The following is a 26,399-nucleotide window of genomic DNA, read 5'->3' on the forward strand; positions in this document are numbered from 1 at the left end:
TGTCTCAAAAATAAATTAATTTTAAAAAGAAAAAGAAAAATTTGCTTCTAAGTAGAAGCTGCAGAATGTATTCCATTTTATTAAATTCCAATTGTGAGTACAAACATAATAAGGTCTCATTTATTTCCAAGAGGCACATCTTTAGCTTATTAAGGTTATCACTAGAGGTTGGTCTTCAAAATGGCTTCATAAACAAAATAATTAATTGCAATATTAAGACATCTTCACTAAATCAATGTAAGATTTTTAGATAATGATACAGTTACAAATGATCTGTATATTAGCTTTATGGAAAAGATGTAATACTAAACCCACAATGAATGACAGTGGAAAATCTACTTCTGAGAATGCATACAAAACAAAAACCTTTCAAGATTTTTTCTTCTTCTTTTTTATTCAGCCAAGCAGTTGAGAGAAATTATTTCTACATTGTTTTCCACAAGACTTGCTAAAACCAATCTGTCAGTCCCTTAATTTTTCCTATACCATTATTATTTTTGTTAAGATATTACTGTTCCCTAGACCACAATGTATGTTTTTCTAGAAAGCTTTAGACATCTGCCTTATTGAATTAGCAAGAAATGGGAATAATATGAAAGCCACACGAGGAAGCTGAAGTAATTCTTCCATGGTTCATTCAAATAAAAAAGGTGGTTTCAATCATGGTCACTTTCCTATCTGAAAGCCACACATACCAGTACAGTAACGTCCATTTGGAGCCAAGACAAATCCTGGTTTGCAGATGCACTTGAAGCTGCCATCTTCATTGATGCACATTCCATTCAAACACATGTTGGTAGTTGTACATTCATCATGATCTGCGGAAGAGGAGAGAGGGACTTTGAACACTGGCCTTGAGGGAACTAATTCCTTCTTCTTCTACAAACAACCCCCAGTCAAATTCCACTACATAAATGAGCCACGTGCTCATGGTTTTTAGTTTTTGTAAAAAAAAGAACGCCAACTGAATGAGAGAAAATAGTGTGGAGAGTGGAAAGGACCTTTAGTATACGGATATAAAGAAAAAGAATTAAATAAATTTTGTGCTTCGTTCCTGTTAAAACCACAAAAACCATGAGTAGTGTGTTACTTTGTATACCAAAAAGATAATATAATTTAGTGTTTATTTTATAAGAAAATAAGGCAATGGCAGACCTCACTGCAAATGGAATGATTTGGACTTTCATTAGTAGATGAATATGATGTGTTGCTTTGTAAACAATATTTCTGTAGTGTATTGGTATCCATTGCACTGCTAGACATCACAGGCCACAATTTTAGAGATTTGTGTACTGCATATGTCAAGCATTTTTATATTCCTCTAGTTAGTGGAGGATGGGAAGACCTTTTCTATTTTGTCAGTGTTGTAACCCCAATACCTGAAATAGAGTAGGGACTAGTAATCGTCTAAACTTATGAAGAACAACTGTTACTTACAATTTAACATGTAACACACAGGAAATTTTCAGAAGCAGTAAATTATTCATTGTTATAACATTTCTCTCCCGACCCTGTCCCCCCAACAACAACAACAAAAAACCTGTCCTTTTGCTTTAACAGTCTTATATTAAATGCATTTACATTTTACCTAAGTTACCTGAAGATCTCACATACGTGGTGTGTGAGCTTTCATGGAAATAGTATATGGTTCTAAATAAAAATGTATATCCTTTTAAAATCTTTTGCAAGGGAGCAGGCAATTTCCATACCAACACAGTTTTTTCCATCTGTAGTTAATTCAAAGCCGGCATTGCAAATGCACTGGAAACTTCCATCTGTGTTCACGCATCGACCGTTTTTACAAAGAACCCCATTCTGGATGCACTCATCAATATCTAGGAAGATTGAGAATGGCCAAACATTATTCTTTTACAATACTTACAGATAAACACAGTAAGATAAGAAATGGAATTTTAAATATTCAAAATCATATTGTTTCTTTAGCAAAATTTCTGTCTCTCAGCAGTTTTTGGTTTTTTTTTAAATTTTTTTGGATAGGTAGGTGCAAGCAATTTTACAGCTCTTATAGTAGCTGAAGAGAGAAAGGAGAAAAAAAAAAAAAAAGAGGGTCTCCAGTAAGCCTAAGAAAGGGTGGGCAAGACAGCTGGAATTAGTGGTTGCGGCTGTTTTTGACAGAGTGGATGAAGGCCTTAAAAGTCAGAACACGATGTTGGATAAGTGTAAAGTAACTACAGAATTTCTAGATTAAGAGTAATACAATGAAAACTGCGGGGAATTTGATTCAAGCAACTACCTGTGGATGAATAGGAAATGAAAAAGAAGACAGGCAGTCATCTGGTAAAAGAATTCTGAGCTGAATCAGCAATGAGGTAGCGCGTTTGGACCAGGGTGGTGGGTGTAGCACTGAAGCTATGAATAAAGACCAGGCATGACTTGGTGTTGGACTATGTGTGGGATTCAAAGAAAACAGTAGTTGAAAATGACTATAAATCTTAAACTCAGTTAATCAGAGAAGGTTACTGACGTTATTTGGAGAAAGGAAGCTCTGATCTAAGGAAGGAAGATAAACTGAATTTTTGTGAAGCCAGATACCATGTTGCCTGGGTTACATATGCAAACAGTGTTTATGTTTAAAAGGAGAATCTCTGAGGGTACTATAAATAAATCTGTAATAATGTAACAACATTTATTTTATTCCATGTTTTAATAAATTTGCTTTTAACCTCAACAGCCTTGGTCACTATATTTCATGGAACATTTTCATATGTGAAAGCAAACTGCCTTACCAATGCATGCTTGCTTGGTAGGAGTCCTCTGGAATCCAGCATGACATTTACAATAATAGGAACCAGGTGTGTTAACACAATCTCCATTAGTGCAGGGATTTGATGTGCATTCATCAACATCTGTGAGCAGCAAAAGAAACCATTATAGACTTCACTCCATTTGTAGAAAGGTTTGTTTAAAGTACATTTAGCCCTCTAAAATTTGAGAGAAGGCCAGTCAGTGGTAATAGTCTAAATAGCAAAGTATTTATAAATGAATGAAAATTCCTTTCTTCAAATACACTCAGAGGCCAGTCTGAAGATTTACAAAAATATCACCTTTTAGAGAGTACCATGGGAATTTGCTTTAATCAAAAATTAAAGATTTTTCAGTTGGAGTAATGGCCAATGATTAAAAGGATGGGCCCTGAAAAGAGAAATAGGCTATAATGCTTATTGCTTACACCACTGTGGGCAAGTTAATAACCTCTCTAAGGCTTAGTAAAGTGTCAGAAGAACAATGAAAGGATTCTGAAGATACATATTTATGTTACATGTTGTCATTGCTATTAGTTTTAAAGAAAGAGATTGATGGATTATGGAATGTCTTTGGTATAACTTTTTTTTGGTGAACTCATCTATGTATAAAACTACATATACACTAAAGCTTGGATAATATTTTGAAGTAAAAAAACATGAGGGAGTAGAAAATGAAAACATTAAAACAAAGCCTATTTTTTTTCAGCAGTTTCAGTTTTCTTCAGGATCCTAAAATTGGCACAGAAATTTGTTGCATAAAATGAAGTTTTATGCAACTACTAGTCGTGACCAAAAAGTGAGAAAGTCATGCTTTCCTTTCAAGGTCTCCTAAAGCCTAATTAAATGCAAACCCATTGCAGAATTCAGGGGCTGAAAAACCAAATGACAGACTGAACAGTCTGGACTAGTTAAATCCCAGAGAAATCACATGTGCCAGTATAAGAAGTTTAATTCATCAGCAATGCCCACTAAATATTATTTTCAATCCTTGTAAATTAAAAGCCTGGTTAGTTGGTGAGGGCATAATGATTTGCCATTTCATATACGTGTAGAAGCCATTAACATATACAATTTCAGCTAAATTGGAGAACATAACAATAAAATCAGTTCACAGATTTACCATTTTAATAAGCAGATTCCTACTTTCACAGATGTTCTTAAAAGAGGAACTGTACTGTATCAAACCCACCAACTTCATTTATGTAAACACTCAGACTGAACGCAATTAAGCCCTTTCTGGTAATGGAAATAAACTTCATAGCAAATAAAATAAAAACAACAAAGAATAACAGGACTAAATCCTTTTCCATCCATCCAAGGACCCCTTCAGTCCAAGAAGACTCACTTACATTTAAAGTTTTGGTTGATACCATCAATTCTACTGAGCCAAAGGAACGAAGCAAAATGAGAAAAGAGAGAGAGCATTAGCAAGCATATCAAGTATAATAAATAGACTTTCCAATACGAAATACCACCTTCAGTTAGCAGTGTTGAAGATCACTTCAATTTTGTGTTACACAATTGAAACGCAACAATTAAAAACGTCTTGTAGTTGGTATCTTTACAGAAGCCTCAACATAAAGCTCTGTTTGAAGAACATGAGAAACCACACATCCACTCCCCTCTCTTTAGGTAGTTTCAGGAAAGTCACGTCACTTTGCAGGACTGTTTTCTCCCCTGGAGAGTCTGCTCCTAAGGCTCCTTGTTACTATGGCAGCTCTGCCAGCTATTCTGCCATTACAGCCATAATTCACTTCTGTCTCCTAAGCCCCTTAGGGACTCATCAAGAGTCTAGTGCACAGAGAAGATGTAATCATTCACTTAATTTTGGTGAAAACAATCACCAAAAAAACAATTAGTGACTTTACAATTCCATATGACTTTAAAACCCATTTGTTGTTTTTTGTTTGTTTTCTGGGATTTTCAGTTTTAGACTAATCACAAATGACCACTGCCAACTTCTGAAATGAACATTTCATGTCTCCTCTTTATTCTGAGTCTCACAGTCCTGGACCTCCAACTGATCATGTTCGTTTTGTCTTGTTTACAGGAACAGAAAGTACTTAAATACTACGGTCTGTACATTAAGACTTCTTCCTATGTTTTCACTGCGGGGATGTGTATTTTTAAGCAAAATTCATGGGATTTAACCTCCTAAAATAAATTTTAAAATTATGGAGAATGTTGATTATCAAAATTGTTAATTTCTCAAATACTACTATATGGTTAAGAAACATTTTCCCTTGAAAAATACTTTATATGCCAACTTAGAAAATGTTTTTTTTAATATATATATATATTTGCAAGGGCTCGAAGATTACCTGTAGTCCAATAGAAATTTAAATTATTTTTTACTACTACAAAATAGAGTGACCTGAATTAAAACCATTGCTAACAGCAGTTTGACTTATACAGACACTAGGAGAGTTACAAATTTTAATTTTAAAGTAGAATTCTCAAGAAAAAGAGAGAAAAACATAATGGGGACATATAACTGTTTTCAGGCATCAGGAGCAATTCTCATAACAGCAACATAGATCCAATTCTATTTTCTTTGTCACTGATCCCTTAATAAATCTACTGCCTTTCAAGTTATACTGCTTCATTAGGTATCTCATAAAAGTTCCCAAATAGCAATGGCAGTTTGTTATTCCTCAAAACGTTAGCGCAGTTGACATAGCTACTAGTGTTATTTGGGCTCTTATAATTTAAAGCGTTAGTTAATTAATATCCTCTTCACTTTTTCTGATGTGTTGTTTACAAATTCAATTTGTTGTTTATACATTCAAAGTGATCAAAAATTGACATTAGAGGATAGGATTAAAAATATTAAAACTCATTTTCTGGAAATGTGCTCCATTACTAAGTTATGTTTCTATGAATTACAGTAGTCAGAAAGACAAGTCTGCTGCTGGGGCTTTAACTTTGCAGGGCTAAATGATGAGATATATCTATCACTTAAAGAAACATCAGGTGGTATCAGCTAAGCTAGGTAGGCTGCATATGGTTATATAGTGTACAACCATAGGGCGTACCATTCATATAGATTCTTTGAATGATACCCTCTAGGTTTGTGCAGTCAAAATTTGAGCTAAGCCTAATTTAATAACTCTGACCTTGTAGCCCTGTACCTAGTTGAAAATGATTGTTTTTTCCAAAACATCATATTTGGCCCATATTTTCTTTTATAATCATAGTGTACTTAGACATTTTTGGCAAAATTATGATACTAACTCTCTCTATACCTGGCCTCTCATCTATATTGTTTAATGGAAGACCTGAACTCAAATCTGATATTTAGGGTTAAGCTAGTTAATGAAACATATGTATGTTAATATTATGAATAAATAAAATAACCTCAAAATGACTCAATTACCATCCTAAAACCACTCTTCAAAGTTAATAAAACCCCCTTAATTACCAAATCAAACAGATTTTTTTTCCTCACTGCCTTTGATTTTTCTACTGCATTTAACACCTGACACTACTTTTCTCTTGAAAGTGTGCCCTTCCCTAACTTCAGGAATATAATTCTCTCTTTTGCTATCTCTCTAACACTGTGAGCTAGAACAAGGTGCGTCTGAGCTGAGCTAGACTAAGGGCCTTCAATGTGGCTGTTCCATAGGATTCCAGCTGTAGTATTCCTGTTATCTTTTCACTCGTCCTGTTGTTCAGCCTGGGACACAGTATTCATCCTCATGGCTCTAAGGGCCACCTGTGTGTTGTTGACTCCTAAATCTGTAACTCTACCCTGGACATTCCTCTTAGCATTAGAGCTCTATAATTAAATACCCAAGACACCTAAAACTCAGCATGTCCAAGAAAGACTCAACAACTATTTTCTCCCAATCTGCACCTTCCTATACATGTTAACAACACCACTCTATGTCCAGTTTTGCTCAGCCAGAAACTTGTGTATCACTGTAGTTTTCTACTCTTTGACTCCCCACAACTAATCTGTCATCAGATTCCACTGATTAACCTCCCAAGCACTTGTTGAATCCTTTCTTCTGTAGTCCTACATCATTATTGTCATAATTTCTTGCCTAGACTTATATAAAAATTTACCAGCTGGCGTTATTGTTCCCATTTTTTCATTCCACAATCTTTGCACTAAGAAAATAGGGGACACTTCTGTTCCCAGCCAAGACAGATTTATTCTCCTTCCTCAAATACACAAACAAATGGACAAAGTATAAGAAATCATGATTTTCAAGAAACTTGACGTCGGGCAACAAAAAATATAGATTCCTAAGAGATGGAAAACAAACACAGTGAATATCATGACTATTTTAGCTTATGGCTTTTAAGAGGGTTTTCAGACCATGGTGCAGACAGGGGGAACCCCAGCAGGATGCAGCAAGCTCCTAAGTGGGTGAGTCAGAGCTGAGAGTCCAGAAACAGACCCAATATATAGGAGCAACTGATTTTCAACAACGTGCAAAGGCAATTCAATAGACAGAATACAGTCTTTTCAACAAAGGGTGATGGTTATTAATATACTACAAAAAATAAACTTCATACAATATTAAAAAACTAATTCAACATGGGTCATAGGCCTAAAGCTAGATAACTTCTAGGAGCAAACACTGAAGAAAACCCTTGTGACCTTAGATTTGGCAAAGATTTCCTAGACACAACATCAAAAGCATGATCCATAAAACAACAAGTTTAATAAATAAAGCTTTGTCAGAGTTACAAATTTCAGCACTTCAAAAGATATGTTACAAGAAGAAAAGGCAAGCCACAGGCTAGGAGAAAACATGTGTAAATCATATATTTGATGAGGACTTATATCCAGAATAAACAAAGAACCCTCCAAACTCAATAAGAAAATAATTTTCAAATGGACCAAGATTTGAACTGACCCTTTACCAAAAAAGTGTCAGATCAAATAAACACATGAAAAGATGGTCAACATCTTTTTATGTGAATCATTAGAGAATGTAAATTAAAACCACAATGAGAAACCCCTGCATACCTATTACAATGGCTAAAATGGAAAAACCTGACTATATGAAGAGCTGGCTTGGTTATGGAGTAACTGATACTCTCATACACTGCTGATAGAAATGTAAAATAGTACATTTTGGCAGTTTTGTAAGTAATTAAATATATTCCTCTCACATAATCCAGCCACTCCACGCCTAGGTATACACCAAAACTAAAATGCTTATGCAAACACTTGTACATGAATGTTCATAAGAGCTTTATCTGTAATAGCTAGAAACTGGAAACAAAGTAAGTGCCCATTAACATGGGAATATATAAATAAACTGTGCTATACCCATACAATAAAATATTATTCCACAAAAAAGGAATAAATGATTTATTCCCATAACACAGATGAATCACAGAATAATTATGCTGAGTAAAAGAAATCAGACAAAAGGCATATATGTAACAGTATGATTTCATTTATATAAAATTCTACGTAATGCAAACTAATGTACAGTGACTGATCAGAGATTGCCTGGGGACAGGATCGGGGCTGGGGATGGACGAAAGGAGGAGCACGATAGAGAGATAATGGGCAAAAGTAAGCCTTATGAGGCTGATGGATATGTTCATTATCTGATCGTGGTCATGATTTTATTGGTATACACACATCAAAACTTATCAAGCTATATGCTTCAAATGTATACATATTACATGGGTGATGAAATAATCTTTACATGAAAAATCTTTACATATGTATATATGTCAATTAAACCACAATAAAGCTAGTTTAAAAATCTGCACAACACATCCATCATGATTAACCAAGAAAAAGATATAGCCTTGTCTTCTTGGGCTTACAGACTTTTAGGAGTCATGAAAACCTACGATATAAGGTATTGTTTGAGGAACTCTGTGGCCGTTTTACAGCATACCTTTAAGAGCTTCATTGTCCTCCTTGCCTTTTAGAAATAAGTGCTTAGAATCCCTCTATTCTTCAACACAGGGTACATGGGCTGGGAAAACTTGAGAAAATATTCAAGTGGCACCTGGGGACCAAAAATCTACTTGGAAAAACCAAGGCTCTAGATGAAATTATAGTTGGATTTTTTGACATGGATCCGAAGTTGAGAGTATTAATCCCAGCTTTGACTAGCGTGTGCAAACATGGAGTACATCTTAGGATCAGGACCAACTTCTTTAAGACTTTGAACTAAGCAAGCCTAGCCAGTACACACAGCTTTAATTTTCAAAAATTTTAGAACTCCATATGAAATGGGTTCTTTAGCTATCCCTCAATTGGCTCAGAACTCAGCCAGGGAGAAAGATATGTTTTATATATACACATATATATTTTTTTTCTTTCCAACTTCTATTTTACATTCAGGGAGTACAAGTGCAGGTTTATTACATGGGAAAATTGCATGTCACACGGGTTTGTTGTAAAGATTATTTCATCACTCATGTAATAAGCCTAGTGCCTGATAAGTTTTTTGATCCTCACCCTCCTCCCACTTTCCACTCTCAAGTAGGCCCCAGTGTCTCTTGTTCCCTTGTGTTCACATGTACTGAAATGTTCAGCTCCCACTTACAAACGAGAACATACGGTATTTGGTTTTCTGTTTCTGTGTTAATTCATTTAGAACAATGGCCTCCAACTCCATCCATGTTGCTGCAAAGGACATGGTCTCATTCTTTTTTTTATGGCTACATAGTATTCCATGGTGTCTGTGTACCACATTTTCTTTATTCAGTCCACCACTGACGGGCATTTAGGCTGCTTCCATGTCTTTATATCGTGAATAGTGCTGTGATGAACATATGTGTGCATGTGTCTTTATGGTAGAACATTTTATATTCCTTGGGTATATACCCAGTATTGCTGGGTCGAATGGTAGCTCTGTTTTAAATTCTTTGAGAAATCTCCAAACTGCTTTCCATAGTGGCTGAGCTAATTACATTCCCACCAGCAGTAGATAAGCATTCCTTTCTTCACAACCTTACCAGCATCTACTTTTTAATAACAGCCATTTTGACTGGTATAATATGGTATCTCATTGTGGTTTTCATTTATATTTCTCTAATGAGAGGTGATGCTGAGCATTTCATATGCTTTTTGTCTGCACATATGTCTTCTTTTGACAAGTGTCTGCTCATGTCCTTCACCCATTATTTAATGAGGTTTTTTTTGCTTGTTAAGTTACTTATAGATTCTGGGTATTAGAACACTGTCAGAGGCGTAGTTTGCAAATATTTTCTCCTACTCTGTAGTTTGTTTACTCTGATAGTTTCTTTTGATGTGCAGAAGCTCTTTTCTTTAATTGGGTCTCATTTGTCAATTTTTGTTTTTGCTGCAATTGCTTTTGGAGTCATTGTCATAAAATCTTTGCCAGAGCCTATGTCCAAAATGGCATTTCCTAGGTTTTCATCTAGAATTTTTATAGTTTTAGGTTTTACATTTAAGTCTTTAATCGATCTTGAGTTAATTTTTGTATACAATGAAAAGAAGGGATTCAGTTTGAATCTTCTGCATATGCCTAGCCAGCTATTGCAGCACCATTTATTGAATAGGGAGTCCTTTCTTGGTTGCTTGTTTTTGTTGACTTTGTCAAAGATCAAATGGTTGTAGGTATGTGGCTTTATTTCTAGGTTCTCTAACCTGTTCTATTGATCTATATGTCTGTTTTTGTACCAGTAGCATACTGTTTTGGTAGCTGTTGCCTTGTAGTATAGTTTAAAGTCAGGTAGTGTGATGCCTCTAGCTTTGTTCTTTTTGCGTAGGATTGATTTGGCTATTCAGTCTGTTTCCTTTTTTTCTTTTTTTTTTGGTTCCATATGAATTTTAAAATAGGTTTTTTTCTAATTCTGTGAAAAATGTTGATAGTTTGATAGGAAGAGCTAGAATCTGTAAATTGCTTTGAGCACTATGGTCATTTTAACAATATCAATTCTTCCTATCCATGAGCATGGAATGTTTTTCCATTTGTTTGTGTTGTCTCTGATTTCTTTGTCTCTGAAAGAAATCAGAGATAAAATCTCTAATAAGATACACTTACTGATTTGCATATGCTGAACTCACCTTGCATCCTAGGGATAAAGCTTACTTGATTGTGATGAATTAGTTTTTTATGTGCTACTGAATTCTGTTTTCTAGCATTTTGTTGAGGACTTTTGCATCTATGTTCATCAAGGATATTGGCCTAAAGTTTTCTCCTTTTCTGTTCTATCTCTGCCAGGTTTTGGTATAAGAATAATTCAGCCTTCATAGAATGAGTTAGGAAAGAGTCCCTCCTCTTCAAGTTTTTGGAATAGTTTCAATAGGAATGATACCAGCTCTTCTTTATACATCTGGTGGAATTTGTCTGTGAATCCTTCTGGTCCCGTGCTTTTTCTGGTTGGTAGACTTTTCATTATAGATTCAATTTCAAAACTCATTATTGGTCTGTTCAGGGATTCAATTTCTTCCTGGCTCAATCTTCGGAGATGTTATGCTTCCAGGAATTTATAATTTCTTCTAAATTTTCTAGTTTGTGTGCACAAAGGTATTTTTAAGATTTTCTAGTTTGTGTGTATACAGGTGTCTCTGAGGATTTTGGTATTTCTTTGGGGTTGCTGGTAATGTCCCCTTTGTCATTTCAGATTGTGTTTATTTCCATCTTTTCTCTTTTATTCTTTATTAGTCTAGATAGCAGTCTATCAATCTTATTTATTCTCTCAAAGACCCAACTTTAGGTTTTATTGATGCTTTGAATGTTTTTTCACATCTCAACTTCATTTGGTTCAGCTCTGAATTTGTTTATTTCTTTTCTTTTGTTAGCTTTGGGGTTGGTTTACTCTAATTTTTCTAGTTCCTCCAGGTGTGAGGTTAAGTTGTGAATCTAAGATCTTTCTAACTTTTTGATGTGGGATTTTAGTGCTATAAACTTTACTCTTAACACCACTTTAGCTGTGTCCTAGAGAGTCTGTTATGTTGTATCTTTGCTTTTAATAGTTATTAAATATTTTATTATGCTGTGGTCTGAGAGTTTGGCTGGTATAATTTCACTTTTCTTTAATGTATTGAGAATTGTTTATGGCCAAGTGTGTGGTTAATCTAGAGTATGTGCTGTGTTACAGATGAGAAGAATGTATATTTTGTTGTTGTTGGGTGGACTGTTCTGTAGATATCTGTTAAGTCCATTTGGCCAAGTGTTGAGTTTAAGTCTCGAATATCTTTGTTAGTTTCCTGCCTTAATGATCTAATACTGTCAGTGGGGTGTTAAAGCCTCCTGCTATTATTGTGTTGTTACCTACATCTCTTTGTAGGTCTCTAAAAACTTGTTTCATGAATCTGGATGCTCCAGTGTTGGCTGCATGTATGTTTAGGATAGGGAAATCTTTTGTTGCATTGAACCTTTATTATTATGTAATGGCCTTCTTTGTCATTTTTTTTTATCATTGTTGGTTTAAAGTCTGTTTTGTCTTAAATTAGAATAGCAAAACTCCCACTGTTTTTGTTTTCCATTTGCTTGGTAGCTTTTTCTCCATCCATTTACTTTGAGTCTATGGATGTCACTGCATGTGAGATGGGTCTCTTGAAGACAGCATATAGTTGAATCTTGTTTCTTTATCTATCTTGCCGCTCTGTGCCTTTTCAGTGGGGCATTTAGCCTGCTCATTTTCAATGATAATATTGGTATATGCCGATTTGATCCTGCCATTGCATTTTGCAGGTTGTTATGCAGATTTGATAGTGTAGTTGCTTTACAGTGTCAATGGTCTATGTACTTAAGTCTGTTTTTGTGGTGGCTGATAACAGTCTTTCATTTCTATGTTTAACACTCCCTCAAGGACCTCTTGGTAAGGCAGGTCTGGTAGCAAATTCCTTCACCATTTGCTTGTCTGAAAAATATTTTATTTTCCCTTCACGTATGAAACTTGTTTGGCTGAATATAAAATGCTTGGTTGGGATTTCTTTTCTTTAAGAATGCTGAATATAGGCACCAAACTCTTCTGGCTTGTAGGGTTCCTGCTGAAAGGTCCACTGTTATCCTGATGGGGTTCCCTTTGTAGGTGACCTGCTTCTTCTCTTTAGTTGCCTTTAAAAATTTTTTATTTCTTGTTGACCTTGGAGAATCTGATGATTCTATGTCTTGAAGTTTGTCATCTTGTATAGTATTTCACAGGGGTACTCCAGACTTCCTGAATTTGAATGTTGACTTCTCTAGCAAGGTTTGAGAGTTTTTCGTGGGCAGTATCTCCAAATATGTTTTCCAAGTTGCTTGCTCTTTCTCCTCTGTTTCAGGGATGCCAATGAGCTGTTAAGTTTGGTTTCTTTACATAATCTCATATTTCTCAGGGGTTTTGTTCAATCTTTCTAATTATTTTTTCCTTATTTTCATCTGACTGAGTTGATTAAAGAACAGTCTTTGAGCTCTGAGATTTTTTTCCTCAGCTTGGTCTATTTTGCAGTTAATATTTCTGATTGTATTATGAAATTCTTGTATCACTACAAGAAAAATCTTGTATCACTACAAGAATTTTTCAGCTCTATGAGATGAGTTTGCTTCTTTCTTAAGAACATGCCAGTGGTGATGGGGTGATGAGGACTATGTGCACGTGTGCCAGCAAAGCAATGGGGGAAGGCTGTGGGCAAGTGCATGCCAACAAAGTTGTGGGGAGAGGCTGCAGGTGCAAGAATGTTGGCAGAGGCCCATCTGCTGAAGTTCTCCAACGCTTAGGCAGGGTTTGCTGGCAAAGGAGCTATGGTGGTGACCCCTGGGAAGAGCCCCAGATGGGCATCTAAGGCTGTGCTCCAAGTAGACACAGCCATACAGGGACACTGGGAGAGACTGGCAGATGGTGGACACTCAGATCAGACTGGCCCTGTCCCATGGGCAAGACTGCTCTGCTCTGTCCAGGTCCAATAGCCAACCAAGGCCAAAGCCCCATAAAAGAGGATGGAAAGCCTTGGGGTATGGGCATCATAGCCACTCTGGTGCCAACCCTCTGGGCTCTGCACAGGATGGAATCCTGTCCCTGCCACCTATCCAAGCGGCTCTCCCTATCAGCTCAAATATCCATGGAGGTTGTGGGATCTCCTGCACGTAAAATTCCAGAGACCCCTGCTAAGAGTGGGCCACTCCTCACCTATTTAACTCACTCCTTCCCCAGGATCTGCTCGGGGTCAGGAAGATTCCTGGTGCTTGGCATCCCCGTGAAGGCTTCCCAGCTTCCTCCTACTTCAGTCCCGGTCTGTGTACTCCTTCCATACACTCTTAATGCCTTCCATCTGAAGATCCTCTCAGAGTGTGCCAGTCTTCTTAATGGTCTGGTCTGTCAGTAGGAAATGCTCTTCCTGGCTATGTCTACTCAGCCATCTTGGCCCTTCTCTATTGAGTTTTTTTTTTTTTAACTCCATGGGAAAATTCCTTATCCTTCACAGACACTAACGTAATCCCTAACTACTGCAGATCCTGCTGCTAGATTGGATGATCCTGATGGTCTCTTCTTTCGCCACGTTGCTAGCATACAGATCATAGTTACTGAGCACAAATCAATTTAAATGGCATTTAAGGAATCAGAACTTCCAAGCCTACCATTACCAACTCTCTCACTGTTAAACTTTTTGTATATGACCTACAAGAAAGTTGGGGACTCTTTATAGCAGCTGTTCTCAAGGTGTGGCCTCTGGGAGACCATTGAGATCCTTTCAGAGTGAGTTTCATTCAAAACTATTTTCACAATCATATTAAGATGCTATTTACTATTTTTTTAAAATCATGTTAACACTTGCTTCAATGGCACAAGAGTAATGATGGTTGCTTAGCGCAGATTAAGGCAATGGCACCAAACTGTCCTAGCAGTCAATGCCATGAACTCACAGGGTATTTGAAAAAGCCATTTTCACTGAAGAATATAAGTGGTGAAGCGATAAAATTAATAATAATCTTGGCCCTTGAATATACATTTTAAAAATATTTCTGTGACAAAATGTGTATTATACATTGTTGCTGACTGAAGCACCACGAGCGCCTGTCTCAAGGAAAAGTTTCTGTGTAGTTGTGTGAGTTGTGTACTCCATTAGCAGCTTTTTCTGCAGAATACTATTTTTACTTGAAGAATGACTGACAAATTATAGCTATTCAGAGTTATCAATCTGGCAGACATTTTGTTGAAAATAATGCAGTGAGCCTGTCACTTTAAGAAAAGCCACAGACTGTATATTTGATGCTAATGTTAAAAATCCAAGCTTAAAAATAACATAATTCAGAAAGATTATTCAACACTGTATGCTTGATAGTTTCCCAGCAATTTGAAGGCATTTGTATGAGTCTGATGGTGATATTTTCAAATATGATTTTTTGATAATACATAGTAAAATATGTCAACTTTGGAAAGATGTGCATAATACGGTACATCAACATATTTCAAATGACTAATGCATGTTACAAAATCCATTCAAAGCTTTAGACAAACCAATGGACTTTTTGTAACAGAGTACAAAAAGTGTACTAATATGGTTTCAGATTCTACATGGTTAACTAAACTTTAAGAATTACTCCTTATAAGTTTTAGTGCAATATCAAAGAATAATCACAATTATCTGAAAAGTCTATGTGATATTCCTCTTCTTTTCCATCTACATATCTGTTTGAGGATAGATTTTCATTCCTCAACAAAACAAAACAAAACATCACCACAACTTAAATACAGAAGCAGCTATGAGAATCCAACTGGCTTCTATTAAGGCAGACATCAAAAAGGTTTGCAAAAATGTAAAACGACACTTGTTTCCACACATTTTGTTTTCAAAACTGTAGTTTTTCACAAAAGTGTTACTTATATTAACATGCAATGGATTCATTGTTGTTATTTTTGAATAAGTCAATAAATGTCTTAATATTTTCATTTTTAATTTCTAATTAGGTTATTATCAAAGTAGAGATAATCAATGATTTTAAGAGTTTAAATGGGTCTGAGATCAACGTATTTGAAAACTACTGCCCTGACGTATCAGATTTTAGTCCATTGGTGTCTTGTCATCTTTTAAAAATGGATTCATGCTCGATGAATTGTTTTCAAAATATATTCATTGTTATATAGATTTCTTTTTATTTTTAGTTTATATTAAGAGTAAGCAATTCTAAAGCAGAAGGAAAGGGAGAGTCAGAGACAGAAATCACAATATTTAGGACTTAAAAGGGTAGGAAATTCTTGAACTGATCTAGCTCAGCATAGGTTAAGGGGGCACACTGAATAGCATACACACAGAAGAGACAGTTTGGAAATTAGCTTTATTTCAAGACACTTAAAAAAATCATATTCACTCCAATTTGATCCTGTAACCTAATAGCTACTAAAAACACTAAGAAGGATTATTAAAGAATCACAAACTTACCTATACAATCTCCATTTGTATCCTGCTTATAACCCATGTTGCATTCACATCGGTAGCTTGAGACAGTAGGTATACAGCGTCCATTTAAACACAGGTTAGCATGATGCTTACAGATATCTATTGTCTGGTTCAGAATTGCTATGGAAAATTAAAGTACAATTATATTTAATCATTACAACATGCATTACTTTTCTGAATTGATTTTTAAAGGACATTTAATAGTAAATTAATTATGTGTATATCATAAGCTCATGTTATTTTATATTTTATTAAAACTTTAATGTGAAGAATCTAAAAAATATTACTGAGACACATGCTTGCAACTTGTATTTGTTAAGTGACAGATCTGAAAATACTGCCCATAAGGATGTCTTTTTAAAATTACAGGTATGTTCTACCATACACTTGAGTGCTTTCCATTTCTCCTTTGTAACTCTGCTGAATATTCAGACATAGCAAATTGGCAATATGCCAAAAAGAATAAACATAACACTGTAGGACATCCTTAAATATTATTAGCAAGAGAGTGCTTTTAAAAAGAATGAAGTTAAATGTCAAGTACACAAATGCCAACTCTGGTCTGAAGCCCACGGTTTTCAATTTCTTGAGCAATTTCACAAAAAAGGGTGAGGAAAGGAAAGATATGTACATTACAATATTTGGATCGGCACAGAGCAAGACATTCAGTTTATCTCAGTTGAGAAATGGTTCTGGAAAATAAGTCAAGGAGTGCATGAACAGGGCAGCTTTAAATAGCCAAATGAAATTCACTGGAACCAAAAACATGCTTTTTGGTGGTGTCAACTGGACTGGAGTATTACTGGGCTCTCATATGTATTTTCAAAGACCTGTTTCACACATTCTTTTCTCTAATTTAACAGAAAGTTTACAGAACAGAAAAGTAATATTTTCCTATTACATTTTCCCAAATTTAGTATTACTACGTATCAGACCCTGAAATAGGTTTCCCTCTGTCTCTCTCTCTCTCTCTCTCACACACACAAACACATACACACACATGCAAGTATGTCCACACAACCCTTCTGAAAGATTAAAATTATGTTAGATATTATAATATCACTTGAGACAGCAAACTAAAGAGTCCACAGGAAAACTGACCACTTACTTAGTCCAGTGATGATAGGTCCCTGTCCCCCAGCCCCCACGCCGGCTCCCCCAACGCCAGGAGAAAAGCCATTGCCTCCAGGGATGGGGATGAAGCCTGTCCCTCCTGGGCCATAGCCATTGCCATTGCCACCTGGGGCAAAGCCATTTCCCCCAGTGCCTCCAGGTCTGGAACCAGCACTCCCTGGAATCCCTCCCATTGGAAGGCCATCCATGCAAAGTCTGCGATATTCCTCTAGAAGAAAAGAAACTTGACGTTAAGCACAGGTGAATGTCTTTCTGCATAACAAAAGCAAAGATATTTGAGCTCTGGATGAAAGATCAGGAGGTTTAAAAACTGAATTGAAATCCTAACATTCAAAATAATTTAAAAAACACCTGGACAAAAATAAGTCAAACAGCTTCTAGGTATTTGTCTGATGTTACTACATTAGGTATTATCAAAACTGATCGTAAATAACAATGCTATCTCATTCCCCACAAAAACACTCAAGTCATATTGAAAACACACAAAGGAAGACAAATATGACTTGACTTCAAGGAAAAGAGCAAAATATATACATATATATTTTTGAGACAGGGTCTCACTCTGTCACATAGGCTGGAGTGCAGTGACATGACCATGGATGGCTGTAGCCTCAACTGCCCAAGCTCATGTGATTCTCCCACCTCAGCCCTGCAAGTATCTGGGATTACAGGCATGCACCACCATGCCCGGCTAATTTTTGTATGTTTTGTAGAGATGGGATTTTGCCATGTTGCCCAGGCTGGTCTTGAACTTCTGGACTCAAGCGATCCACCTGCCTTGGCCTCCCACAGCGCAAAATACATTACTGTTACTAATTTTCCTAACAGTGTCTGTGCCGAGGAGACTGACACCAGCCACATACCAGAACCTCTGACAGGACAGGCTTCAGGAATGGTTCCAATGCCCCAGCAGCGGCCAGGCTCACAGCAGCACTGCATTTTCGTCATTCTCCCTGGGAGCTCTTGTGCACAGCGACCATTCACCAGGCCCGAGAAACACATGCCTGTTCTCTGATCTGTGCATGTAAAAATAAAACAGAAGACATGACAGAATTACCTCAGGTTCTTACAACAATCACTGCACATGAGATGAATGTAGGTGAAGTGACTCATACTACTTAATCTCTATTATCTATTCCTTTCTTCACTCTCTTAATTTCTGTCCATTTATTCCTTCCTTTGCTCATTTGGCCAGCAAACATTGATTGAGCCAGGGACAGAACAATGAAAGAGGTAGAGCAAATGGGAGGACAGACCACAGTAAGAGCGAAAGTCGGGCAATTCTGAAGCTTGAAGGAAAGCAACCACCCAGTCCCAATCCTCAGCCTGGAGATGCGCACTGTCTTATGTCACTGTGATTTTGTGGTTGTCTGTAATGCAGCAATATCTGACTGATGATTTTATACAAGTTGATCAGAAGCAACATGAAACAGTGACATTTGAGAAGGCAGCTGACTAAAATGAGGGCATGAGCCATAGAAGTATCTGAGGAAAGAGCAGCTTCTGAGGAAGAAGAGAATGTGCTTCATGTGTGTGAAGAACGATGGGCCACTAAGACTAGGGAACAGCATGTGGAAAGGAAAGTGCAAGAGCATGAGCTCAGACAGACAGCAGAGGCTAGCACGGATGGTCCTATAGGCCATTAGGAAAGGACCTTGGGATTTCATTTGGATTTTGAGTGGAGGGTTTGGAGATTTCCTGGATGGTTACAATGAGAGAAGACAATGGTTTACATTTTCAAGAAGATCTCTTTGGCTGCTATGAGAACTGACTGTAGTGAGAGCACAGAGAACAGTAAGGAGGACACTAAAGACATTCAGGTGAGAGACGATGGTGGCTTTGATGAGGGTGGCAGCAGTGGAGATGATGAGGCTGAGCAGAGGGCAGACATGTTTTGAAGGTACAGCCAATAGGAACTTGCTTGGGTGTGGGGTATGGAAGAAAGAGAGTCTTAGTCATTTCCTAAGTTTTTGACTTACACAGCTGAAATGGGGATGGCGAGGGAAGAAACAGGATTAGAGAACACAAGACAAGGCTCCTCTTTAAAACATGTTACATTTGGAATGTTAAATAAATGAGCCTGGAATGAAGAAGCATAGTCACGCTGAACATACATATCTGTGAATTGTCAGTGTATATATGTCATTCTAAGCCAGAGCTGGATGAGACAGTTTCAAGAACTAGGGAAAACTGATTGTGCCAAACTAGGTATTGAGAGGCAAAATAAGGTGACCATTCAGAGGTACGCACAGTTTGGCAGGGCTACTATGGTAAAGAGTCTGTGCATTATCCAGTAGGATTTGATGTAAGGAAGTGACATGATCAAATACGACTATAATAATGTCACTCTGACAGCAGGATACACAATGGATCAAAATGATCAGATAAAGCCTAGAAGACAGGTTTGATGATTGCAAAAGACTGCATAAAATGCAAAGTTGCATAGGGATAAATTATCAATATCATCTGTAAACTCTACAGGTTTTAACTGAAACTGCCTTTATAGTAACCAATGGAAAAACATGTGAGCTTAATTAACAACATATTATTCAACCCTATCAAGATGCTTTCAAAGTTGTTTTGTCTATGGCCACAAGAAGAAAGATGTACCACAGCAATCAGGATCTGCATATCAATAACGAAGATGAAACTGTTAATTGCTTATAATTCCATTAACAGGTAAAGTTAAAATTTTTAGCACTGGATACAGAGTTTAAAGTAAGCACATTATGTCCTCTAATGGCCCATATATAGCATGCCTCAGGTCGCTTTTAAACTATCATAAAATAACTGAATTACCTTTAATATACTCTGTATAAGAATGGAACAGTTCCTTCTATTTCTCCCCCAAAGTCCCAGTATGACCCAAAACCGAGCACTAAATGTGATGTATGCACACATACTTAAAGGCACTGCAGAAATTTCAAAAACTTGAGTTGGATTTGGACAAGTTGTCATTAGGAATAATTTCACAGCTAAGTTTCTATTCCTAAGAATAATCAAAGGAAACAGTTTTTGGAATATTCATTTTATGAACCCAAAGTATCATACACTACCCCCTCAAGACCAGGATGTAAATTAAGATAAGAAAGTTCCAAACTCTTAACAACAACCACTAACATTATAAAACACAATCAGTCCTACAAGTTAGGATGAATATATTTATCTCTTCAAGGCTTCTACAAGAAGGAGGTTGTAATATAGAATTTGAAAACAAAACAAAACAAAACCCTAGCCTTGAGTCAAGAGTCCTAGTTTTACATTCAAATATTATTAATTGTTTGATTTTCAACCATATTTAACTCTTCTTCTGTACAGAACATGGTTGGTGGGAGAATGAAATAAAACAACATATGCTCTGTTTCTTGCGGCTTTCATGGTGAATTAGCTACTCTGAATGTTCCTCTCAATTAAAATATCCTGGATAAAATGTGAAAAAATATTGAAAAATACATCATCCAGCTCGCATGGAATGAAGGATAAAACAGAGTCCCCAAATGAGGTGAAATGAGAATCTTAGGAGGTATCTGAACAACTAATTGCACCTTTAGGCTACTTTTAAACTCTGGAGACGGTGAATTTCAACTCTGATAGTTTCACAGGGCCCAGGGCATAAGATATAAAAAGCCCAGATTCCACTCTCCCCAATACATAACAGAAAACTCCCTCGTAAGGTAGGGTTCCAAAGAGCCATATCCTTAGTTTCTGGATATAGTATATGGATAAGGTAATGGAGGCAACTAAGAAACTTGCTTGTCTCTACTTTGATGCTGTGTGGAGGAAAAAGAAAGATCTCTCCTAAGAATCAGTAACCACAAGGTCTTCCTCACATCAATAGCTTTGATGGCTCAATTAATAGTAGGTTTTTTGGTCTGAAGAACTTCAAAGGAAGAATATAACGTAAAGAGGTTCTCAGGTAGAGATACTCCAAGCAACTCACAAAAGCCAACACAATTAGAGGACTTAATATTAATGAAAAGTCTCAAAAAATTCTCATAAAGTTCCAAGAAAAAAAGAGCTGCTAACAGGAAAATACACTATAACACACTAAGAAACAAAAACTAGTTAAGTAACCAGCATAGTTTTGATATTGAAATGGTCAGACCAATTCTGTCAATTATTATTTTAAATTATTAATAATTAAATATTAATTAATAACAGTTATATTTAATAGGTTTAAAGCAATTCAAGTCCAAAGATATGAACAAGAGGAAAAGGTCCATAAACAATGAATAGGAACAGACTTAGAAGAGCTCAAACTTCTATAAATGAAATGAAATGAAGTATCTGATGAATATATTACACAAGTGTATTGCACATGGATAAAGAGAGAATTACTAAGTTGGCAGATACAAACGAATATATTATTTTCAATTAGCATATAGAGACAAAGAATTTGAAATATTAAAAAGAGGTCAAGAAAGATGAAGGTGAGAATGAAAAGCTAATTAGATGTACACCTGTGTACATCTGATATGCTTTGTCTGTATCCCCACCCAAATCTCATCTTGAATTCCCACATGTTGTGAGAGGGACCTGGTGGGAAGTAATTGAATGATGGGGGCAGGTCTTTCCTGTGCTGTTCTTGTGATAGTGAATAAGTCTCAAGAGATCTGATGGTTTTAAAAACGGGAGTTTCCCTGCACAAGCTCTTCTCTTGTCCGCCACCACGTGAGTCATGCCTTTCACCCTGCACCATGATTGTGAGGCCTCCCCAGCCAAGTGGGACTGTAAGTCCAATAAACCTCTTTCTTCTGTAAATTGCCCAGTCTCAGGTATGTCTTTATCAGCAGCATGAAAACAGACTAATACAACATCTAATAAGAGTACTAGGAAGAGTAATAAGCAGAATGGGAAAGAAGCAGTATTTAATGGATACTTAGAACTTTCTAGCAATGTTGTAAAACCTCAGATTTAAGAAGTCCAATACATTCAAAGTAGGATAAAGAGAGATCCACAATTAGACATATCACTGTGAAACTGCAGAACTAAAAAAGTAAAGATCTTAAAAATAGGTGGAAAAACAAGACAGATCACCTGCTAAGAAATGGTATTTAAAAAAAATCAATGGCTGACTTCTTAACAGCACCAATGGATGCCAGAACACAATGAAATAATATCTTAGTATACTCTGATAAAATAACTGTCAATTGAAAATTCTGTACTGTGATAAATCATGTTTTCAGGGGGCAAATTACGGTCATTTTCAAGAAAACAAAACCAGAGTTTTCTACCAAGAGTTTTTTGATAAAGAAAATGTTGAAAGAGGTACTTCAGGCAAAAGAAAAAAGATCCCAATGGAAGGTTTGAGATATAGGAAGAAATGATGAGCAAGAATTATTAAAATTTTTAATATTTTGTATGAGTAAATATAAGTAAGTACTAACATATTAAACAATAATGATTAAGTTGTCACATATAGGGAATGGCAATATACTAGATTTTTAAAAGTTGTGAGGGGAAGATCAAAGTTTAATCACTTAAATATTCTTTTATTGTTTATATATAGGTAAACATATAGGTTAATTTTAGACTTTAAATATGCATTTTAAAACAGCTAGGATAGCCACTGAAGCCACAGAAATAAAGTATATAACTTCTTAACAAATAGGAGAAAGAGAATCGAGTTCACGGCAGCAGGTCGGGGGATCCTGAATAAATCTAAAAGAAACCAAGAAAGGAGAAAATATACAAAAAAAGCAAGATAAATAGGAAGCACAATGACTATGGTAAAAATAAAAACAAATATATCAGTACTATAATAAATACACATGGATTTAAATCTCAGTTGAAAAGACAAAGATTTACAGACTGTAAAAATAAAACAAAAAATAGATACAGACTGTTTAAAAGAAATGCATTTAAAACATAAGGAAGAGGAAAGATTGGGAGGAAAAATACATAGTAGGTATATACTTACCGCTTCTGATACCACTTACAAAATGTGATACAAAATAAACCCAAAGAAAATAGTTAGAAATAGACCAAGAATAAAGAAAAAATTAGAGTCAATACATAATTTTAAAATGGTTCAATTCACCAGGAAAATACGACAGATACTTTTAAACATTTATCACCTATAGCATAGCATCAAGCTATGTAAAATAAAAATTTACAAGACTACATGGAGAAACTGAGAAATCTACCTCCATAGTGGAAAATTTACATGACTTTTTTGGTAATAGATATAGTAGACAAAATTCTGTAGGTACAAAGAAAAATTGAATAGTACAATTAAGTTTGATCTAATGGATATATCTACAATCTAGCATCCATCAGTTGGAGAATACCCATCTTTTTCGAGTCCATAGGGAAGATTTATAAAAATAAATCATTTGCTAAACCATGAAGCAAATACTGTACCAGAATATTTCCAAGAATTGGTATCAACTGATAATATTCTTGGACCACAATGTATGAAATGAAGTTGGAAATCAATAACAAAATAAACAAGAAAACATCCTATAGTTCTAAACAACTCATGGACCAAATACAGTATCACATTGAAAATAAGGTAATATGTATAAAAATGTTGATACGGTTTGGTTGTGTCCCCACCCAAATCTCAACTTGAATTGTATCTCCCAGAATTCCCACATGTTGTGGGAGGGACCCAGAGGGAGGTAACTGAATAATGGGGGCTGGTCTTTCTCATGCTATTCTCATGATAGTGACTAAGTCTCACAAGATCTGGTGGGTTTATCAGGGGTTTCTGCTTTTGCTTCTTCCTCATTTTCTCTTGCCGCTGCCATGTAAGAAGTGCCTTTTGCCTCCTGCCCTGATTCTGAGGCCTTCCCAGCCATGTGGAACTATAAGTCCAATTAAACCTCTTTTTCTTCCCAGTCTCTGGTATGGCTTTCTCAGCAGCAAGATAACAGACTAATAAAAATGTCAAGCACAATGTTGCAAGTACTTATCAGGAATCCATTCTATACCAGTCCCAAGACTTTGTGAGCATGCAATGATCTTGAGAGGGGTTCACAAATGCATATTTACATTGAACATTGCAACGTGAGTAATACTTTGCAGTTTATTGGCACTACCATGATTCACATTTACGAATATGCCACTGTAGCTAATAAAATCCAAATTCATTTACAATTATTACTAAATACCCAAGAACATTTTCATTATGTATGCTCTCACAAATATTAAATTATCATAATGTGGGGATCTGAAGTACATTTTTTATGTTAAAGAGAGGTCTTTAAATAAAAAAAATTCATAACTGGCTGGGCACAGTGGCTCACACCTGTAATCCCAGCACTTTGGGAGACCGAGGTGGGCGGATCACGAGGTCAGAAGATAGAGACCATCCTGGCCAACATGGTGAAACTCTGTCACTATTGAAATACAAAAAAATCAGCCCACCGTGGTGGCACGTTGCTGTAGTCCCAGCTACATGGGAGGCTGAGGCAGGGTAATCACTTGAACCCAGGAGGTGGAGGTTGCAGTGAGCTGAGATCACACCACTGCACTCCAGCCTGGCGACAGAGCAAGTATCCATCTCAAATAATAATAATAATAATAATAACCATTGTTCTACACAGTTTGGAAACCTCTGGTCAGTCCTATAATATATATACTGAAGGAAACTAAGCCATAGGTGAGAGGATGGAGAGGCAGCAACAGAGGATTGCAAAGTAAATTGTAACTTTTTTTCATAAATTCCACAATTAGCCTTTTCTAGTAACAACAAGGAGGCAAGCAACCTAGTTCTCATTCCTTCAGCCAAAACCTACCAGGATGAGACACACACTGGTGTAGCGTCTCATAGTTAAGGTCTCCAAAAAGGCATATTACAAAGCAAATCAGAGCCTAGGAATTACCCCTATTTCCTTTGTATGAGATTTCATGGCCCTTAGAAAGCACTGTATTAAAAACTGTATCATGTGGAAGAATATTAGAAATAAAAAAGTCACCTGACAGAAATAAGAGTTGTCCAGGTACACTATCCCTTGAAACAGGGAATCATTAGGGGCAAAGGCAGATGAAAAGCTGTAAAAACAAAATTCTTCTAATGCTTGCTATATGTTTAACTTGCTATATGTTTAACATCTAATGCTTGCTATATGTTTAACTGTAGAACTGACGTGTCCTAAGTTATGAAAACAAGTCTATTCCTCTAATCATTTTCTATCGTCCTTACTACATTTCCTGAACAAGGCTTATGAGCAGTCATATTTACAGTCACACTGAGAAAAAGGAAGTAATTCATCACCTCTGATTAAAATATAAATCTATCTTGAAATGTAATAAAGGTACACTTATCAGAGTTTGTTTCATGGCTTGACATTTAGTGTAAACTTGATTTAAGAGAACTAATGGTTAATTATACAATGTGATGAAAACTTGGCAAAAATTGGGGATTGTACCTTGAAATAAATGTCTCCTGTGGAATGAGGTTTGCTCATTAACAAATGAAGGGTTCAGCCAGAAAACACCAATGAGGTAAGCCCAGGTCAGAAAAATAGTGATAGACAGTAGGTGTTCGGTAAATAGCAGCCACTGTCTCATGCTTTGTCTCCTGAGACTGGATGCCTGCACTCAGCCTTTTGATGGTCTGGTTCCAGCCTGGGTTCCCCTTGACTGATTCTGTGGATTCTTACTATTCCGAAAATACTTTCATGTTTACATTGTTCAAGAGTAACTACAGAACTCAGAGCCATGAAAAGGAACCACTGTGTATCCCAGGTTTATTTCTTCCTTTAAAATAGTGAATGACATGCTTCTTCCTAACTGTAAGGAAAACTTCTCCTTCTAAGACACTTACTCCTTTCTTAATTAAAACTAATATCCTCGTTCCCACCAATAGCTTTTATATAATTCTGAAGCTAAAACTAAAGCACTATTTAGTATACTCTTTCATTTCTGGTTCCCCCTTTAGTTAAATAATTTTAGGAATTTTGGGTTCTCCAGGTGTTTTGTTTCAAATGCACACATGCATGTGGAATCAACACCCAGCATTACATAAAGTGCTGCGTAATACATAAATAATTGTGTACCTTGCTCTTTTCTTGAAAAATGAAAAAACAAAACAAAACAAAACATACACTGGTCATCACTTCTGCCTCAAACTTCCTCTTATATAAGTATTATATTTTTTCACATTATGTTTTCAGGTTTTTTTTTTTTTTTTTTTTTTTTTTTTTTTTTGGGGGTCC

At 36.1% G+C, this 26,399-nt stretch overlaps 1 protein-coding gene across 1 annotated transcript in view; it reads right to left on the reverse strand.

Annotated features, from left to right (window-relative positions):
• FBN2 (fibrillin 2) overlaps positions 1-26,399 on the reverse strand; it is a 270,471-nt gene that overhangs the window by 112,497 nt on the left and 131,575 nt on the right. Inside the window, exons 9-14 of the mRNA XM_025388372.1 lie at positions 18,099-18,251; positions 17,210-17,443; positions 16,084-16,221; positions 2,748-2,867; positions 1,710-1,835; positions 696-818 (exon numbers count right to left, since the gene is read on the reverse strand). Coding sequence (XP_025244157.1) covers positions 696-818; positions 1,710-1,835; positions 2,748-2,867; positions 16,084-16,221; positions 17,210-17,443; positions 18,099-18,251 — 894 coding nt within the window. The remainder of the gene's footprint in view (positions 1-695; positions 819-1,709; positions 1,836-2,747; positions 2,868-16,083; positions 16,222-17,209; positions 17,444-18,098; positions 18,252-26,399) is intronic.

This window comes from Theropithecus gelada, chromosome 6 (genome assembly GCF_003255815.1).
Source record: "Theropithecus gelada isolate Dixy chromosome 6, Tgel_1.0, whole genome shotgun sequence".
Classification (NCBI taxonomy): Eukaryota; Metazoa; Chordata; class Mammalia; order Primates; family Cercopithecidae; genus Theropithecus; species Theropithecus gelada.